The following is a 15,956-nucleotide window of genomic DNA, read 5'->3' as shown; positions in this document are numbered from 1 at the left end:
AATGCATAATATTCAAAAAGTTAAATCCAGAAGCACACTCAGTGACTTCTGTTGTGACTTTGAAAGGAAGCAAACCAAAATAAGTATGTATGAATACTGAATGACAGGTAAGTCAGTCCCAACTTGCTTTGCATCGCAATTCATCTGCTCTTTCCATCGGCTCTCTCTAACAGACACAGGCCAATTTAGTTCACACCATGCCCTAGGTTGTCATGTCTGTCCCCAACAACCCACCACTTCACCCCAGTGCTGAAAACTAGGCCCTTCTCAAGCCGTGGATCGTTAGAACCCCCAGCATTTCACTCTTCTTTCAAACGTGACGAAGTAAAGCAACTTATTTGATGACCACCCTATATGATTACTCTACCTGAATTATAGACTGAAAATAAAACAAGGCTGTATAGATGACATTTAAACATATATAATTAATGTTCAGAGAACTTATATGAACTCAGTCAATAACTTTCCATTAAACCGCATTATAAAAACAAGACAAATGTGGGTTGAGCAGTAGGCTAGCTTGTAACACAAGAAACAAAGACTCTCTTAGCCTTACTTACAGTAGGCATGTTTGCCACTAGCATCTATAGTGGAATTGAAAGTGAGCCTTGTGACAGTACACGATTTATTCCACTCTCACCACAGAGACAATTTATGAACAGAATTATATTCAGTGCTCCACCTTGACAATTTTACTGCTGTAATGTAACATGTTTGGGACCATATCAAGTGGCCTACTGAACAAAATACTTTAAAATAAAAAACATTTGAGTGAAGTGATTCCAAGAGATACTTTGAGATTTTGACAATGAAGCCCTTTATCTACCTCCCCAGATTAACAAACTCATGGATGGATATCATTTGTGTCTCTCTACATCCAGTATGAAGGCGGTTAAAGGTAGTTTGTCGAGCAAATGCTAACTAGCATTAGCACAATGACTGGAAGTCTATGGTAACTACTGGCATGCTAGCAGTTACCATTGACTTCGTCATTGCGGCAACATTAGTTAGCAATTGTGCTAACGCTAGTTAGCAACTAACTTCAAACTACACACTGAGACAAAAATAGTATCCACGGCTTCATCTGACTCTGTGGAACTAGACAGGGCATATTGGCCAAGATCCCAAAGTATCCCTGTAAAGGCAAGGGTGTCAAACTAAATTCCTGGAGAGCCATGTTTCTGATGTTTTTTTTAATTCTTGTACAATTAAGACCTACACAACAAGGTGAGGGGAGTACTTAACTAGTTCTTAACTAATGAATGACCTTAATTGATCAATCAAGTACAAGGGAGGAGTGAAGACAAGCAGAACTTGGCCCTCAAGACTTGGATTTTGACATGTGTTTTAAAGTAACTGTCCAGTGTTTCCAGATTTCTATGAAATTTGACCTATAATTAAATTACAATATGAGCCAAATAGTTCTGTCCAAAAAAAAAGTACTTGTAGGCCCAGTGCAGTCAAAATGTAGATTTTCCTGTGTTATATATTTCCACACTACGAGGTTGGAATAATACTGTGGAATAGAGAATGCCCTTTTAGTGTAAGAGCTGTTTGAAAAGACCTCTTGAAATATCATGCTTTTTTTGGTGGGATGGAGTTCTAGCCTGCCTGGTGACATTTCCAGGTGGTAAATTAGTTAACAGACCAATAAGGGAGTTCGAAAACTCTGCCAATAAGAGATAGTTTTCAGTTTTCCCCTCCACACTCCTAGCAAAATTCTTGCTTGAGAAATTGCGCTTGCTAAGAAGCTCTTTTTTGACCATTTTAATTGAAAACAGTCACAGTAATTGTTACTCAGAAATGATTTGATAGTGAGCTAAAAACAGCTACATTGGGCCTTGCTAAAATACAACTTTTATGGGTTTGGATGGTCCACCACAAGGCCATTGTACTTGCATACGGAGCAGCAAAAGCAACTGCCCCTCCCTACCGTCAGGCTACACTCAAACTCTACACCCCAACCAGAGCACTCCGTTCTGCCACCTCTGGTCTCTTGCGCTCAGCCCAGTCCAAGCTCTTCTCTGTCCTGGCACCCCAATGGTAGAACCAGCTACCCCCTGAAGCTAGGACAGCAGAGTACCTTCCCATCTTCCAAAAAAAATCTGAAACACTACCTCTTCAAAGAGTATCTTAAATACCCCCCCTTCTCAAATATTCATGGAGGTAGCCCGCTGATTGGCCAGCTCAGCCAATGAGCCAACATGACATGTTCTATGAGGAAATAGCAAGCATTTTTTAACCAGTCTGTTTGAGATACAACTTTGAGTTGGGGATTTAAAGTTTTTTTTTCTCTAATATTTGCTTTGGCCACAAATAAGGACGGGTCAACAACATTATTTGGGTACAAGTTAACAGAATGAACTTTTAAAAAGTGAGATTTTCATTGGCGAGTTACTTTAAAGGATGGTTTCTAAAACAGATTAAGCTTGGTCCTGTTCTAAAAATGATTCTAAACAGAATTGCCATGAAAAGGCATTTTAGTCCAGGAATAGGCTTAATCTGGGTCTGGGAAACCGGGTAGATAAGTTTCTTGGTAAGATCGGATTGAATTTCCCATTCAACCCCTATATATCCTATATGTTCACTTGCAAAAACCTAGATATAGCCACGCCTATATGACCCTTTAAGGTTAACCTAACCATCCCTAACAGCAATACTTAGGCCTATCTAAAGTTTCTTTCATACCTAGAACATGTTTGGGAAACAATTGGTGCCTTCCCTTCCAAAACCATTTTAATTGTTCATATGGAAAATCAGCAAGCAGTGAAAAAGCATTGGAGAAAAATAGAATGCCTTGTAGATAGATCTATGTCAGGAATGTCATTTTATTGACAAAAGTGTAAGCTAAACAGTAGGCTATATACACACACTTGTGAAATAATAAACTGGAACGTCCCCAAAAATGAAACATAAAAATGTATCTTGTCAGGCAACACTACAAAACTAAGACATTCCAAACAGCTCATATTTTCAAAAAGAACATATCGCAGTGGGAGGGTTGGCAGATACAAAACGTTCTAAAGAGCTCTGCAGACCACTAAACCAAATGCAAAGTTCTAAATATTTTTCTCAGAAACAAGCAGTACAATCTCACATCATAGCTAACATTAACATTTGCATTTATTAACAGTGAAAAACAGCATAGAGCAAATAAGCAAATGCTTTAACCATGGCACAATAAGTGTTCTCTGTACTAACACCATGCATGGCAGCATTTGGTGAGTACCCCCTTTAGAATATCGTCACAAAGCACAGGTAAAAGTAAAGAGAATGTTACATCTATGGAAGAAATACAAGAACACAAAATGTGTCAGGGCATTTGAAAATGATACATGCTTCCAAGTGAAAGTGATGTCAGCACAGCAATAAGAGACTATCCTCCTCCTAACCATATTATTTTGACTTTTTAAATGAATTTCAGCACTCTTGCTCGAAACGGGATTGGACTCAAGCTGCATCAACATGGCAACAGTTGGCTTTTTGCTATTTGAAAATCCACACCCTACTTTTGTAATCATATCATACATCAAATAGATATAGCAGTTTTCCATTTAATTCCTACGCTACAAACTTTGGTAAAGGAACTAAAGATAGTTGGGAGATTAAATGCATCCTAAATGCAAGTTCTTACCTTTGCATTAATGAAACCGCATGTTTCACTTAATCATTTTCGGTAGAGGGGAAAATTGGGAGTTTTATCCTAGGGTTATCTTCACTTTCCTAGCCCCAATAGGCCTATCATTTAAATCCATGACAGCAGATGTAGCCTCCTTGTGTGACTCAAAGGCAACCATTGCCTCACCGGTGGGCAGGCCCTTTTCACTGAACTGCAGACAGACTGAACCAGGCAGTACCTGATACCCATAAAAGAAATCGAGAATCTCATCAACTGTTACAGTGAAAGGCATGTTTTGAATCTTTACAATGGTAGGTCCACGAGGGTTACCAGGGCCTCCGGTTGATTGTCCTCTCAGAGGGTCAGAGCCAGGGCCAAAGGCAGACTGAGGACACCCTCCTGATTGCCCATGGCCGCCTCCTCGGTTGTTGTGGTTGAGGCCTCTGCTCTTTCTAGGGCCATTGTCAAAAGGTGGCATGCCCCTCAATCCCTCTGGCCCAAAGCCAGGTGGGCCATTGTTGCTGCCTGGTCGGAAGCCCGGGGGTTCCAGAACTGCTCCAGGCAAGTGACCGGCAACCATGGGTGGGGGTATGCTAAGGGCTACATCCCCAAGACTTGCTGCAAGTGGGGGTGGAGGGGGGCCCACTAGTCCATTACCTGGGACAGTAAACGGCGTAAAAGGACCATTGCCTAAATTGCCTACAGTATTTCTGAGGAAGTTGAACTCATCTCCTGTCATACCGGCAAAGGGGTGACCTTGAACTGGATTCTGTGCCTGAACATGGCTGTGTGCCTGGCCTTGAGTGTTCCCTTGGGGTTTCTGGCCTCTTTTAACCTGTGGTGGTGGGTTTCTCTCAATTTCCTTCATCTGCTCAAAGGTGATCAAATGTACAAAGGCATCTCTGCCATTTAATTTCTGCCTGTGTAGTCTCTCAGCATTTAGTGCATCCTCCTCTGCCCTGAACTGCATAACAGCCTGACCTAGACCGTTACCACTGCTGTCAACCAGAACTTTAAGACTTTCGTCAAATACTGAAATGCCATCTAGAAACAGACGGACATCTTTCTTTGACACATTATATGGAATATTTGAGATGTGAGCACAGTTTCTAGGGCTCTTGACTGATTCTGAGTTGTTTTTCTTATCACCACCCTGCATCCTTTGACGAATGGAACCAATCTTTTCAAACATAGCATTTTTACTGATGGGGTGAACTTGTATGAATCGGCTACCCATATACTGCATGTGACAGCCGAGTGCAACTTTGTAGTCCATTTCATTTTTGAACTCGACAAAGCCCTCGCCTGTAGCTCGGCCAGTGGGTCCATAAGCAATGTAAATGCTGTCTTCCACAATATCCAAGTTTTTGAAAAACTCACAGATCTGTTTGTTTACTGCTTCATAGGGCAGGCCTTTCAGGTAAACACAGAACTCCTTGTTGTGAGGGGAACGGGACCTCGCACGGTCTCTGGTTGACGGGGACGCTGAACTCATGTTGCTGCGGCGGTGCTGGTCTTGCGGCTCATTATTGAATTTTGAGTGGGCTTGCCCTCCAACCCCGATGCCACCACCGCTGACACTCATCCACTGCCTCTCTGTGGCCGGAGAGATGTCAACATACCTTTGCCCTAACATTCCGGTGCTTCTTTTGAGTGCCTCAAAAGTGTCCTGAGGGGAAAAGAACTTGGCCAGCGCCCTGCCGCTACTCCGGCCCATGTTGTCCCTGACCAGTCGGATGGAGTCCACCGCTAACCCACGGAAAAACTCCCTAATATCCATTTCTGTACCTGAGAAGGGCAGGCCTTGAAGGTGGACATATAACTCGTCTGAATTACCTATTGCTGCCTTCATGTGTGCCTGGATATTTAACAGAGGGTTCATATGGCCCAGAAACATGTGGTTTGGGGTTCCTAGAGGCAGCCCTGAGGCCAGTCCACCAGGGGGTGGGATGCCTGGGTTAAATGGTGGCATTGAGCCCATGTGGGACAGATGACTCATGGGAAGGACAGGGGGGCCTTGGGTTAAAGGTGACACAGTGGGAACAGGAGGCATAGAGGACACAGGTGGTGGAAGGGGCATGGGGGGTATGGAAGGCATGGGTGGAAGGGATGGCATGGTTGGCAAAGGAGGGATAGGTGGTGGTACAGAGTTGAGGGAGGACATGGCTGTTGTCATAGTGGATCCCATGGTAAGATTTGGGCTGCTGAAGTTGTTGCTGAAACTGGGGGGCATGTTTCCCATGCTAGTTGTGGCAAACGTGGACACAATTTTGTTGCTTATAGTTTCATGTGCAGATGCAGCTGTGGTGACTGTGGTTGGTGTGGTGTTGCTGAAGCCTTGTAAAGTGGTGGGTAAACTGCCCCTCCCACCTGTGCGAACCGTGGGGCCTGGCCTGCTACCGTTTCCTGCGGCTCCCTCCACATTGCCTGTTTCAAAACGCCTGCGGCTAAGTTCGATCATATTCTGCATCTCTGTCTTGCTGCTCAGCAAAAGTGACACTTTAGAACCTTTGATTGCTCCCCCTGTACGCATCATGCCAAGCCTGGCATCTTCATCTGTGGCGAAAACAATAAAAGCCTCACCATGTTCACCCCCTACAATATGCACCCCACCATCCGGGATAGTCAATCCAGAGAAGAAATGGCGTATGTCCATGGTGCCCGCCACTATCGGGAGACCCTGCAAGCGGATGACCACAGCCATGCTGCGGAGGCGAAACAACACACACCTGCAGGTGAAAAAAGGCAACCACCGTAAGACTAGAGGAAAGAGTAAAGAACAGACAAAACAAAAAGAGCAGGAAACAAACCATGATTTAGAAAACAGCTTAAGTTTGGAGGTATTCGATGAGAGCCCAATGCATCAATAGAGGAATTCAAAATACATGTGCAAGTACTAGGCCGTCTGTCTACTTATCACCACTCTTACACAGCCATCCACACATTGCTTCATTTACCACATACATCAGCCTTGGCTCAAGGAGATTATGTCAGCCCAAGGTCTAATATGCAAATCTTGGCCGAAATTTAGCTCGTAGGCCTAAATCTAGCTCATAATTAGACCCAGAGTACCACACATTTCAATACTGTAAATTGGATGAACCTGTAGCCCAACTTCCAATTTATCAATCTGATGCATCATGAGGTCTATGTCCAGTAAAGGTCAGGTGGAAGAAGGTGCCTGAATTTAAAGGCTGAGTAAGTCATTTTCGAAGCTTGCAGGATGCATTACTTACCAACAACAGCTGACAAATCCTAATAAAAACTACATCCCGTTCTGAAGTTGACTTTCCTTTGTCTAACTACACTATCTTGAATGTAGCAAAGATGTTCTGTGGTTCAGAATGCAGTATTTAGTTACATAGCGCAAACGTTGGCTAGCACGTTTTTCAGTGTCTTTAGTCAGCAGGGGTAGCAGGCCTGTACAGGATATTCACAGTTCCTCGAAAGGGAGACAATGCTGGCAGAGTGAACATTTTACATGATTCTATGCTAGATTTGTACCAAACAATTAGCGAGACAGCTAAAATGGCTTTGAAAAGTAAGACCTCAGCTAATAGACCTCAACAAAATAACTACACTATGGCAGTCACTAACTCTAAATTATTTACATACTATAGGAATTTGGGTACATTTGTGGATGAATACCCAACTTACTCAACCTTTAAAATATAAAAATGTGTCAATTTGATATTACCGCAATGCAGTATCCCTAAGCAATTGGACGACACTGTGCCATCTCAGTAGCAACTGGTAAACATAAAAATGCATTTATGAATCATTTAAATACCAGTCAAAAATGTTGTTTTATCACGACACCAACCATATTAAAACATTAAAAGAGCAAAACAATTAGCCTATGCTTAGGCCTGAGTCTCAAGCATTGTTTAGAGCAAGTGTTGGACAAAACAGCCTATCAAAAAGCAAGTAGAGAGAATGTGGTCCACAGAAGGCAGTCAGGTCATGAAGTGGAGACATTTCCTTAGGGCTTTGTGGATGCGGTATTTTGCCAAAGAAAGCCACTAACATACCATGCACTCCCTCTATACCACTCATACCTTGGTAGGTCATTCTTAGCTCTCCACACCTTCAGAGGTTTCCACAATGGAGTGAACATTGAGCCCAAAGGGAATCAATAAGGTCCATGAACATAGCCTAACAAAGCGAATAATTACTGGTAAAAAAACCACCAAGAGCCCACAGGAGGTTGTGAAAGTCGGACTGGCAGTCAATTGAATTAACCTATGTTCAGGACATATTTACAAGCTTACCTGTAATAATAAGTGGTGCTTCGTTAAAACTGTGGCACAGGATATCCAAGCCAATCCTGACGGCAAGCAATTTAAATCAATTCTAGACTGTAACAAAAGAATAGGAAATGGAAGCAAAAACATGAGCAGGCAAATTTAGGCATCCTTAGTGAACAACATGTACAAAACACTCTTGATTCAGCCCCAGCACCATATCAGCTCTTTTGTGTCAGTAGATGGTCAGAGAAATGTTGTAAATTGGCATCAACAATAAGAGCAAACTCTGAAATGGCTGCCTTGCCAAAAGCCACACAATAATAATAAAAATCATGCATCTCATAATTTCTCATGTTGACATCAAGCATAGAGACATTTCATTCATCACAGCAATCCATAACAGCAAAATAAACATGCATGCCATTGAAAAACTTCAGCAGTGAAATACAGAATTTCCCCCATTCTAACGGAATAGCTTCTTCTTAGGTACATTTCTAAAGTATTCTATATAAAACGTAAATGATAACATCTCTAAATGTAAATGAGGGATGTGTAGTTCACCTAGCAATGTGCAGATTGCCTAGCAATCAAATGTACATGGTTTAAAGCACAGTTTTGCAAGTCTAAGTCACAAGTGACACCTCTGAAAAAGCCCCCTATGAACGACAGGTTTGTAGAACCATGACTCTTTCGAGTTTTCAGTTCATTGTTCGCTGGTAGGGATGTGCATTTTACCTTTTGTGGCTGTTTGAGTACTTGCATGATTTTTGTTGTTTACTAAATTACAAAAAATATAGTAAAGAAGCTGTTTTTAGAACGAGGGTAGAATTTCTCACTGGAAAATTGTTTACGCATTTATCTACAGCAGTTGAGGCTTGTGGGAGTTATATGAGGACGGTCTCATTGTAATGGCACGGTATCAAACACAATCCAACATATGGAAACCACACGTTTGACTCCGTTCCATCAATTCCATTCCAGCCATTAGAATGAGCCCATCCTCCTATAGCTCCTCCCACCAGCCTCTAGCAATATACAGTATATGCCAACAGTGAGCAACAATGCCTAATTTATCATAACCATTACTGATAACTAATCCTAATAGCTACATTGCCTCATTCGGTCAAAAAAAAGTATAATTTAAGATTCATTTATTTACTAAATAAACCCTTGCTCAACAGAATAATGTAATAGATCAAAAGAATGAATGCTTTAATCAAGTTGACATCGGTAATCTGACATTGGACATCGGTCATCTTTTGTGGAGCAAAGACGTTTGGGGACGGGGAGAAATTACAATAAAGCAAAAACAAACAGGAAAGATTCTCTGTGCAAAATGTCCAAATGAGTTTGGCTGGTTGTAAGGAAAAAGAAAGTTGTGAAAACAACACGTTTCTGATAAGATTTCAGTTCAGCTTGGATGCATATTTTATGTGGTTTAAATAGTATCATCTTTTATGAAGACAGATACGCTCTGCAGAGGTGCTAACTGAGCACTGCATTCTCTCAAGATACAGAAAAAAATTATATTTTTCCACTCCTGTTCCCACGCCCAAATTTTGCCTACATCTGGTGTATTTCTTCTGCAAGAAATGCTTAATTCTGCAGGAGTTAAGGCTATAGCCCTAGTCGCACGTGACTAGTACTATTAGACAACGTTGGTTGTGTTTATTACCCCAGAATGTCTGCCATTCCAGCGGACGATTAGGACGACACGTCTCTTTCCCAAACTGCCCCCTTTAATAATATTTTTTTTAAATAAATTGATGAAAGCCTGGAGATTTTTTTTCTAAGTGTTTAGTTATTTCAACAAGTCCAAGCCACAACAGGCTACACTGATAACTTGGGAACCAAGCTCAAGTTCCTAAACCATCTTTGGTATAGTGTCACCATAAAATTTGAATTGAGGAAGTGTGATCATAATCATTATGATATTTTAGCGATCCGCAGTAGAAGACTTCCTAAATGCCCCCCAGCCTTCAGATATGAGCTAAACAGCTAACTTGCACTTAATATGCTTTTTTTGGGTGGGCTATGATTGAGAAAGTGAACTTGTTCCAAACGTTTAGCTCAGTTCTATGCTGTTTGCATTAAATAGGCACAATGTTTTTTTTATGATGCATTTGGTGATGTTCAATTAATTTGCACAAAACGTATAAAGAAAAGCATTCACTGTAAAAGTTAATACATGTAGGCCCTTCATATACAGTGGGTCAAAAAGGTATTTAGTCAGCCACCAATTGTGCAAGTTCTCCCACTTAAAAAGATGAGAGGCCTGTAATTTTCATCATAGATGAACTATGACAGACAAAATGAGAAAAAAATAAAAATCCAGAAAATCACATTGTAGTATTTTTTATGAATTTATTTCAAATTATGGTGGAAAACAAGTATTTGGTCACCTACAAACAAGTAAAGATTTCTGGCCCTCACAGACCTGTAACGTCTTCTTTAAGAGGCTCCTCTGTCCTCCACTCGTTACTTGTATTAATGGCACCTGTTTGAACTTGTTATCAGTATAAAAAGACACCTGTCCACAACCTCAAACAGTCACACTCCAAACTCCACTATGGCCAAGACCAAAGAGGTGTGAAAGGAAACAAAATTGTAGACCTGCACCAGGCTGGGAAGACTGAATCTGCAATAGGTAAGCAGCTTGGTTTGAAGAAATCAACTGTGGGAGCAATTATTAGGAATTGGAAGACATACAAGACCACTGATAATCTCCCTCGATCTGGGGCTCCACGCAAGATCTCACCACGTGGGGTCAACATGATCACAAGAACGGTGAGCAAAAATCCCGGAACCACACGGGGGGACCTAGTGAATGACCTGCACAGAGCTGGGACCAAAGTAACAAAGCCTACCATCAGTAACACACTACGCCGCCAGGGACTCAAATCCTGCAGTGCCAGGCGTGTCCCCCTGCTTAAGCCAGTACATGTCCAGGCCCGTCTGAAGTTTGCTAGAGAGCATTTGGATGATCCAGAAGAAGATTGGGAGAATGTCATATGGTCAGATGAAACTAAAATAGAACTTTCGGTAAAAACTCAACTCGTGGTGTTTGGAGGACAAAGAATGCTGAGTTGCATCCAAAGAACACCATACCTACTGTGAAGCATGGGGGTGGAAACATCATGCTTTGGGGCTGTTTTTCTGCAAAGGGACCAGGACGACTGATCCGTGTAAAGGAAAGAATGAATGGGGCCATGTATCGTGAGATTTTGAATGAAAACCTCCTTCCGTCAACAAGGGCATTGAAGATGAAACATGGCTGGGTCTTTCTGTATGACAATGATCCCAAACACACTCCCCGGGCAACGAAGGAGTGGCTCCGTAAGAAGCATTTCAAGGTCCTGGAGTGGCCTAGCCAGTCTCCAGATCTCAACCCCATAGAAAATCTTTGGAAGGAGTTGAAAGTCCGTGTTGCCCAGCAACAGCCCCAAAACATCACTGCTCTAGAGGAGATCTGCATGGAGGAACGGGCCAAAATACCAGCAACAGTGTGTGAAAACCTTGTGTAGACTTACAGAAAACATTTTGCCTTTGTCATTGGCAACAAAGGGTATATAACAAAGTATTGAGAAACTTTTGTTATTGACCAAATACTTATTTTCCACCATAATTTGCAAATAAATTCATTAAAAATCACTTTTTCTCATTTCTCACTTTTTTCACATAGTTGAAGTGTACCTATGATGAAAATGACAGGCCTCTCATCTTTTTAAGTGGGAGAACTTGCACAATTTGTGGCTGACTAAATACTTTTTTGCCCCACTGTATATAGGCAGCACTTCGTTCAATTTATTGAATCAGTTATTGTTTTCTTGCTCAAACCGCGAGCAACACCTCAAACCACAAGGATGTCGATTCACACTGGGCTAGTAATTAGAGGACTTGAGTTTGCCAATAAACAGTAAGTCATTCTGGTTAGTCAATGTCCAGATGTCAGTTTCCATTTAACCCATCTAAACAGTAGGCCATTCTTTCCTTGAAACGCCACAGGCTTATTTGAAGTCCTGTCTTGTGACTGTCTAATTTGTAGAGAGCCTCACAACCATCACACATACCATGATCCTCTTTTACCACTTCACCAAATCTTTTCCAAGCATGACTTTTCTGTCCCCCCCTTCTCTTTATTTTATACTCTCCATTCACAGCTTGTCTTATTGAATTAAACTTTAACCATGTCCTTTTGCCACTGTGGATTGAAGTTAACTTTTTCTGCCAGTTAAGCCCTAAAGTTAAGCCCTAAAGCTTATGCACTAAAATAAAGAAAAACATTAATGTAGGGAAAATAAATTGCACAATAATGATAAATAATCCATAAATGTAAGGCATTGTTTCTCTACATTCAACTCACCTGCCCTTCAGCCACACAATATTTAATGACCCTAAACCAACCCTCCCCATGGATATAACCACAGGGACTCCGGGTTATGAGTTAACCAGCGCATCACTATCGCACATGAGTCGGTTTTGTTGCTAAACAACCAGCCAGTCTATGGACAAACCTTAAATCAGGCCCGTTGTGTCAGTACCGCACTGAGGATTGTATTGCCCCATGAAAAAATATAAGCCTGGGCCTACAATGAAATGCAGCCTCCCATATTCCTTATATCATATACAAAATGTTAGAGAAAAAACAACCACCCGCACATTAACACTCATCAATGTAACTTCAAAGCTCCAGCATACGACAATCTCTCAATTGTGTGGGAATCTTTCTTCAAAAGATACAGGAGACAAAGGTCACTCCTGAGAGTACCTAGCCACTTCGTACACATCAGCAACAATGGACATGTGCACTTCAACATGACAAAGCAGAATATAACCCTTCGGATGACAAAATGTGAAATCATTTGCAACAATAATAAAGCTAGAAATAAGCTAGAAGAGAGAAAGTTCACTTCAATGCACATGCCATATTAGCAACAGATTAATATTAGCTGCGGTTAATATTTAAGGAAGTATTGCCAAGTAAAGGTTTGTTGCACCATAAAATAATCCATCTATGCATATGCTACCATTTTGGGGGGAGTCAATATTCTCTCATTAGGGGAGTTCCACCGCTGCTGGAAACACAAGTCAAGACAACAGTGCCTTCCAAATCGAGAAAAAGGAAGTATCGTTTTTTGGAAAATGTTATGACCATGGAGATAAAAAGATAAGCTAAAACAGTCTATTCAAGTAGGACTTCAGTCAGCACACCGGTGCATATCCACTGTTACGACTTTAAAACGACTGCTAATGCCATATGGCAGGGTTCGACATTCAGGGCTGTCGGCTGGCCCAGAAACATCTGCCGAGCACACCGGGCCAGTTAATCAAGCTTTCATATGGCCCGCTCGGGCCAGTACATTTACACACTCCAAAACAGAAAATAATTGGGTCTATTTAATCTTCCCTACGTGACACTTCACACTTGTTATCAATCAGCATACGGTTTCTAAGCGGAGGCAAGAATGTCAAAGCCTTCCCTCTCCGTCTCGAGTGAGCCCCGCCTTAGTACGGCCTGGATACTCGCTCCAGACCCTCAGAGTTGAACAACGGCACACACATTCCATAATCACAGAATAAAAGTCCTCCACCAGCCATTTTTCATATCATACATCCTACAGAGCAATGTCTTTATTAACAAAGAAACGTTTTTGTAGGCCTAGTCATATACTATGTAGCTGCCTGATTGTCAAAACATGAAAATGATTTACACAAAATCACTTGTTGGTAAAATAAAAAACAGGAAATAAATACAAATATATTTTCTAATGCTGCTCTCTGTAGTCTATAGAATTGTTTAAAAACCAGATCAAATTTACAGAAGCTGTTAATGAGCTGTCGTACATCCGCGGAATATCCAATGTTGGGTGGCAAGAGCGTGCAGCTCCTCATACAGCCAATTGCTGAATGGAAAGAAACGTGTTCGAATAAACCCAGTCACTGTGTAACATTCCTAAATGCAATCTAGAGAAAATACAATTTAGATGGCAATTATTGAAAAGAGCGGGATTCCAGCTTTCCCATATAGTTTTATTTCGCAACTCCAATTTTTGCACAATTGCAGCGTTTTACAATCCGAGTGTCTGGCATGACAAAAAAAGTAACTGCAGGAAGCTCGTCATGGTCATTAGTGTGTAAACAGTAGGCCTAGAATGTAAAATTCAAACAATTACACTATTTAAACACTGTAAAAATCACATGATTGTATTGGGATGGTGGTATTTTAGGATATTAAACTAGATCATATTTAGAGTCTGATATCTAGCTAATGATCGGGGTAAATGCAGATGAGCATCCCCATGCTTCAGCCATGTGGCCACTATGCTGAAAACTGTTTTAAAATGTAATATTCCCCTACATGTGATAATGCTCATTGCTAAAATGGCACACCAGCCTGCAATATGGACCATGTACAGGCACCTAAATATATTACTGTTGATCAATAGGTTATTGGGCTCAGGAGGGTGTATTTTTAGTTTGGATTCATTTTTAGAAAAAAATGGACTGTAAATTAAACATGAAAAAAACCCATGATTGAAATTCTGGTTCATAACTTGCTTTCCTGTAAACTTGGCCTGGGCAAGTTAATTTCTCCTTCGGGCCAGTCGTTTTCACTTGGTACTGGCCCAGTGTGCCATTGGCAAATCTATCTGAATGTCAAGACCTGCATATGGGCTTTTTCTTTTAGTCTTGCCATTCAAATGAAATCATTTCAAAATGTTGGCCTATTCTTCAGGTAACTGGAGGGATACATATTGATTCAGATGATCCACATACCAGTATGTTTCTATCTGTATTCCATCTTGATGTTAACTTGGCCTAGAATAGCCTGTGTACGTAACAATTAAACATCAAGGTTATTGCCCATACAAATAAGTGGTAGACAACAACCCCGACTTGAGGTCTCCAAAGGACGCATTAGAGTTGACGTTAAAACCTCTTACATTGAAGAGGGACCTGGGCTGCCCTATTCATGCTTGTTGTTCCCCAATCTCTACACAGGACAAATAGCACACACAGGTAAGTTGATGAAATAGCAGCAATGAAATTGTATGTGCACAAAAACGCTGTCAACATGAACGCTGCTGCAATACTTCATTGTAAAACACATTCGCCAGTAACGTACCGTTAGCTAAAAGCTCAGTCCGTCAGAGTACAAAAGCAGTTGCCAATCTGAAGGGCTGCAGGTAGACAGCAAGTTCTGCAAAACTACAGGAAGACCGCATACAAATTACATCCAGTATTGTTTAATCATTGTAGCCATTATTGTCCAGTTGGATGTGCACCACTGATATGTACTTGAGGGAAAGCGTCATGCTATAGCTAGTGTGATTCATGTAAAAGAGCACAGTCAAGATGGCGCTGGTGGCGAAAATGCTTTATAGAAGCTAGCTAGTTAATTAACCAGGGCCTGGTTTCCTCAAGGTATATTACGGCTAAGATCATAGTTAGAACCATTCAATGGTTCTAACGATTAACTGAGCCATAAGATCCTTATGGGAAGCTGGGCCAAACAAGATTGGTAGTTACTAGCAGCAACATTTGCTAAAAACAGAACAATTGCACTTCAACGTACTTCAGATTAGTAATATCACAGTAGCTAGCTAGCTAAACAACCAAAACAAGACAGAACAGCGAACCTAAATGTTTCTCCACAACCGTTCTAAACTTAAACCATGGCTAGGATGAGAGTGGTAGTTAACATTATATATAGCCTGTTTGCTAAAAATATAGCTAGCTACCCCATTTGGGCAGGCCAACCATCTAAAATGCCGATAAAAAAAACGACGCTGTTAGCTAGCTAACCATTCATTCTCGCTATAGTCACCGCATGTCTGCAGGATTATATTTCACTGATGGATAACCATTTCAACATGAGTGGCATTTGTTTGCTGTTTCTCTTTTGTCCTTACCGAAATATCTGTTAAAAGATCTTTATTTTATTTTGTGTAGCGTTCTCTCCATTCCGTGCTCTTCTCTCTTCTTGTAGCTGGTAGTAAAATGTCGGTCGCGACGAACTCGAGCGGTGACGTAGAACTCCTCAGCTCCCATGATATAATGACGCCATCTACTGGACTCAAACATGTTTT

At 41.3% G+C, this 15,956-nt stretch overlaps 1 protein-coding gene across 3 annotated transcripts; it reads right to left on the bottom strand.

The window, feature by feature from the left end:
* Window positions 1-2,802: 2,802 nt before the first annotated feature.
* Window positions 2,803-15,903, bottom strand: rbm12 (RNA binding motif protein 12). 3 transcript variants are annotated; one of them, XM_031824688.1, is made up of 4 exons: window positions 15,780-15,900; window positions 14,993-15,075; window positions 7,891-7,977; window positions 2,803-6,348 (listed from the first exon to the last, which is right to left on the bottom strand). In XM_031824688.1, exon 4 carries the CDS (start codon window positions 6,321-6,323, stop codon window positions 3,699-3,701), a length of 2,625 nt encoding a protein of 874 aa, XP_031680548.1. In that variant the 5' UTR covers window positions 6,324-6,348; window positions 7,891-7,977; window positions 14,993-15,075; window positions 15,780-15,900; the 3' UTR covers window positions 2,803-3,698. The 3 variants fall into 3 exon arrangements, with proteins under 3 accessions (XP_031680548.1, XP_020338380.1, XP_020338382.1); XM_020482791.2 differs by lacking the exon at window positions 14,993-15,075 and having other exon boundaries at window positions 15,780-15,903; XM_020482793.2 differs by lacking the exons at window positions 7,891-7,977; window positions 14,993-15,075 and having other exon boundaries at window positions 15,780-15,895.
* Window positions 15,904-15,956: the final 53 nt, after the last annotated feature.

The sequence above is a fragment of the Oncorhynchus kisutch genome, linkage group LG5, assembly GCF_002021735.2.
Source record: "Oncorhynchus kisutch isolate 150728-3 linkage group LG5, Okis_V2, whole genome shotgun sequence".
In the NCBI taxonomy this organism is placed as follows: Eukaryota; Metazoa; Chordata; class Actinopteri; order Salmoniformes; family Salmonidae; genus Oncorhynchus; species Oncorhynchus kisutch.
This window is presented reverse-complemented; position numbering and strand designations above follow the sequence as displayed.

Coding starts and splice junctions, on each gene's coding strand:
- rbm12 (XM_020482791.2), bottom strand. CDS start 6,323: ATGGCTGTGGTCATCCGCTTGCAGGGTCTCCCGATAGTGGCGGGCACC.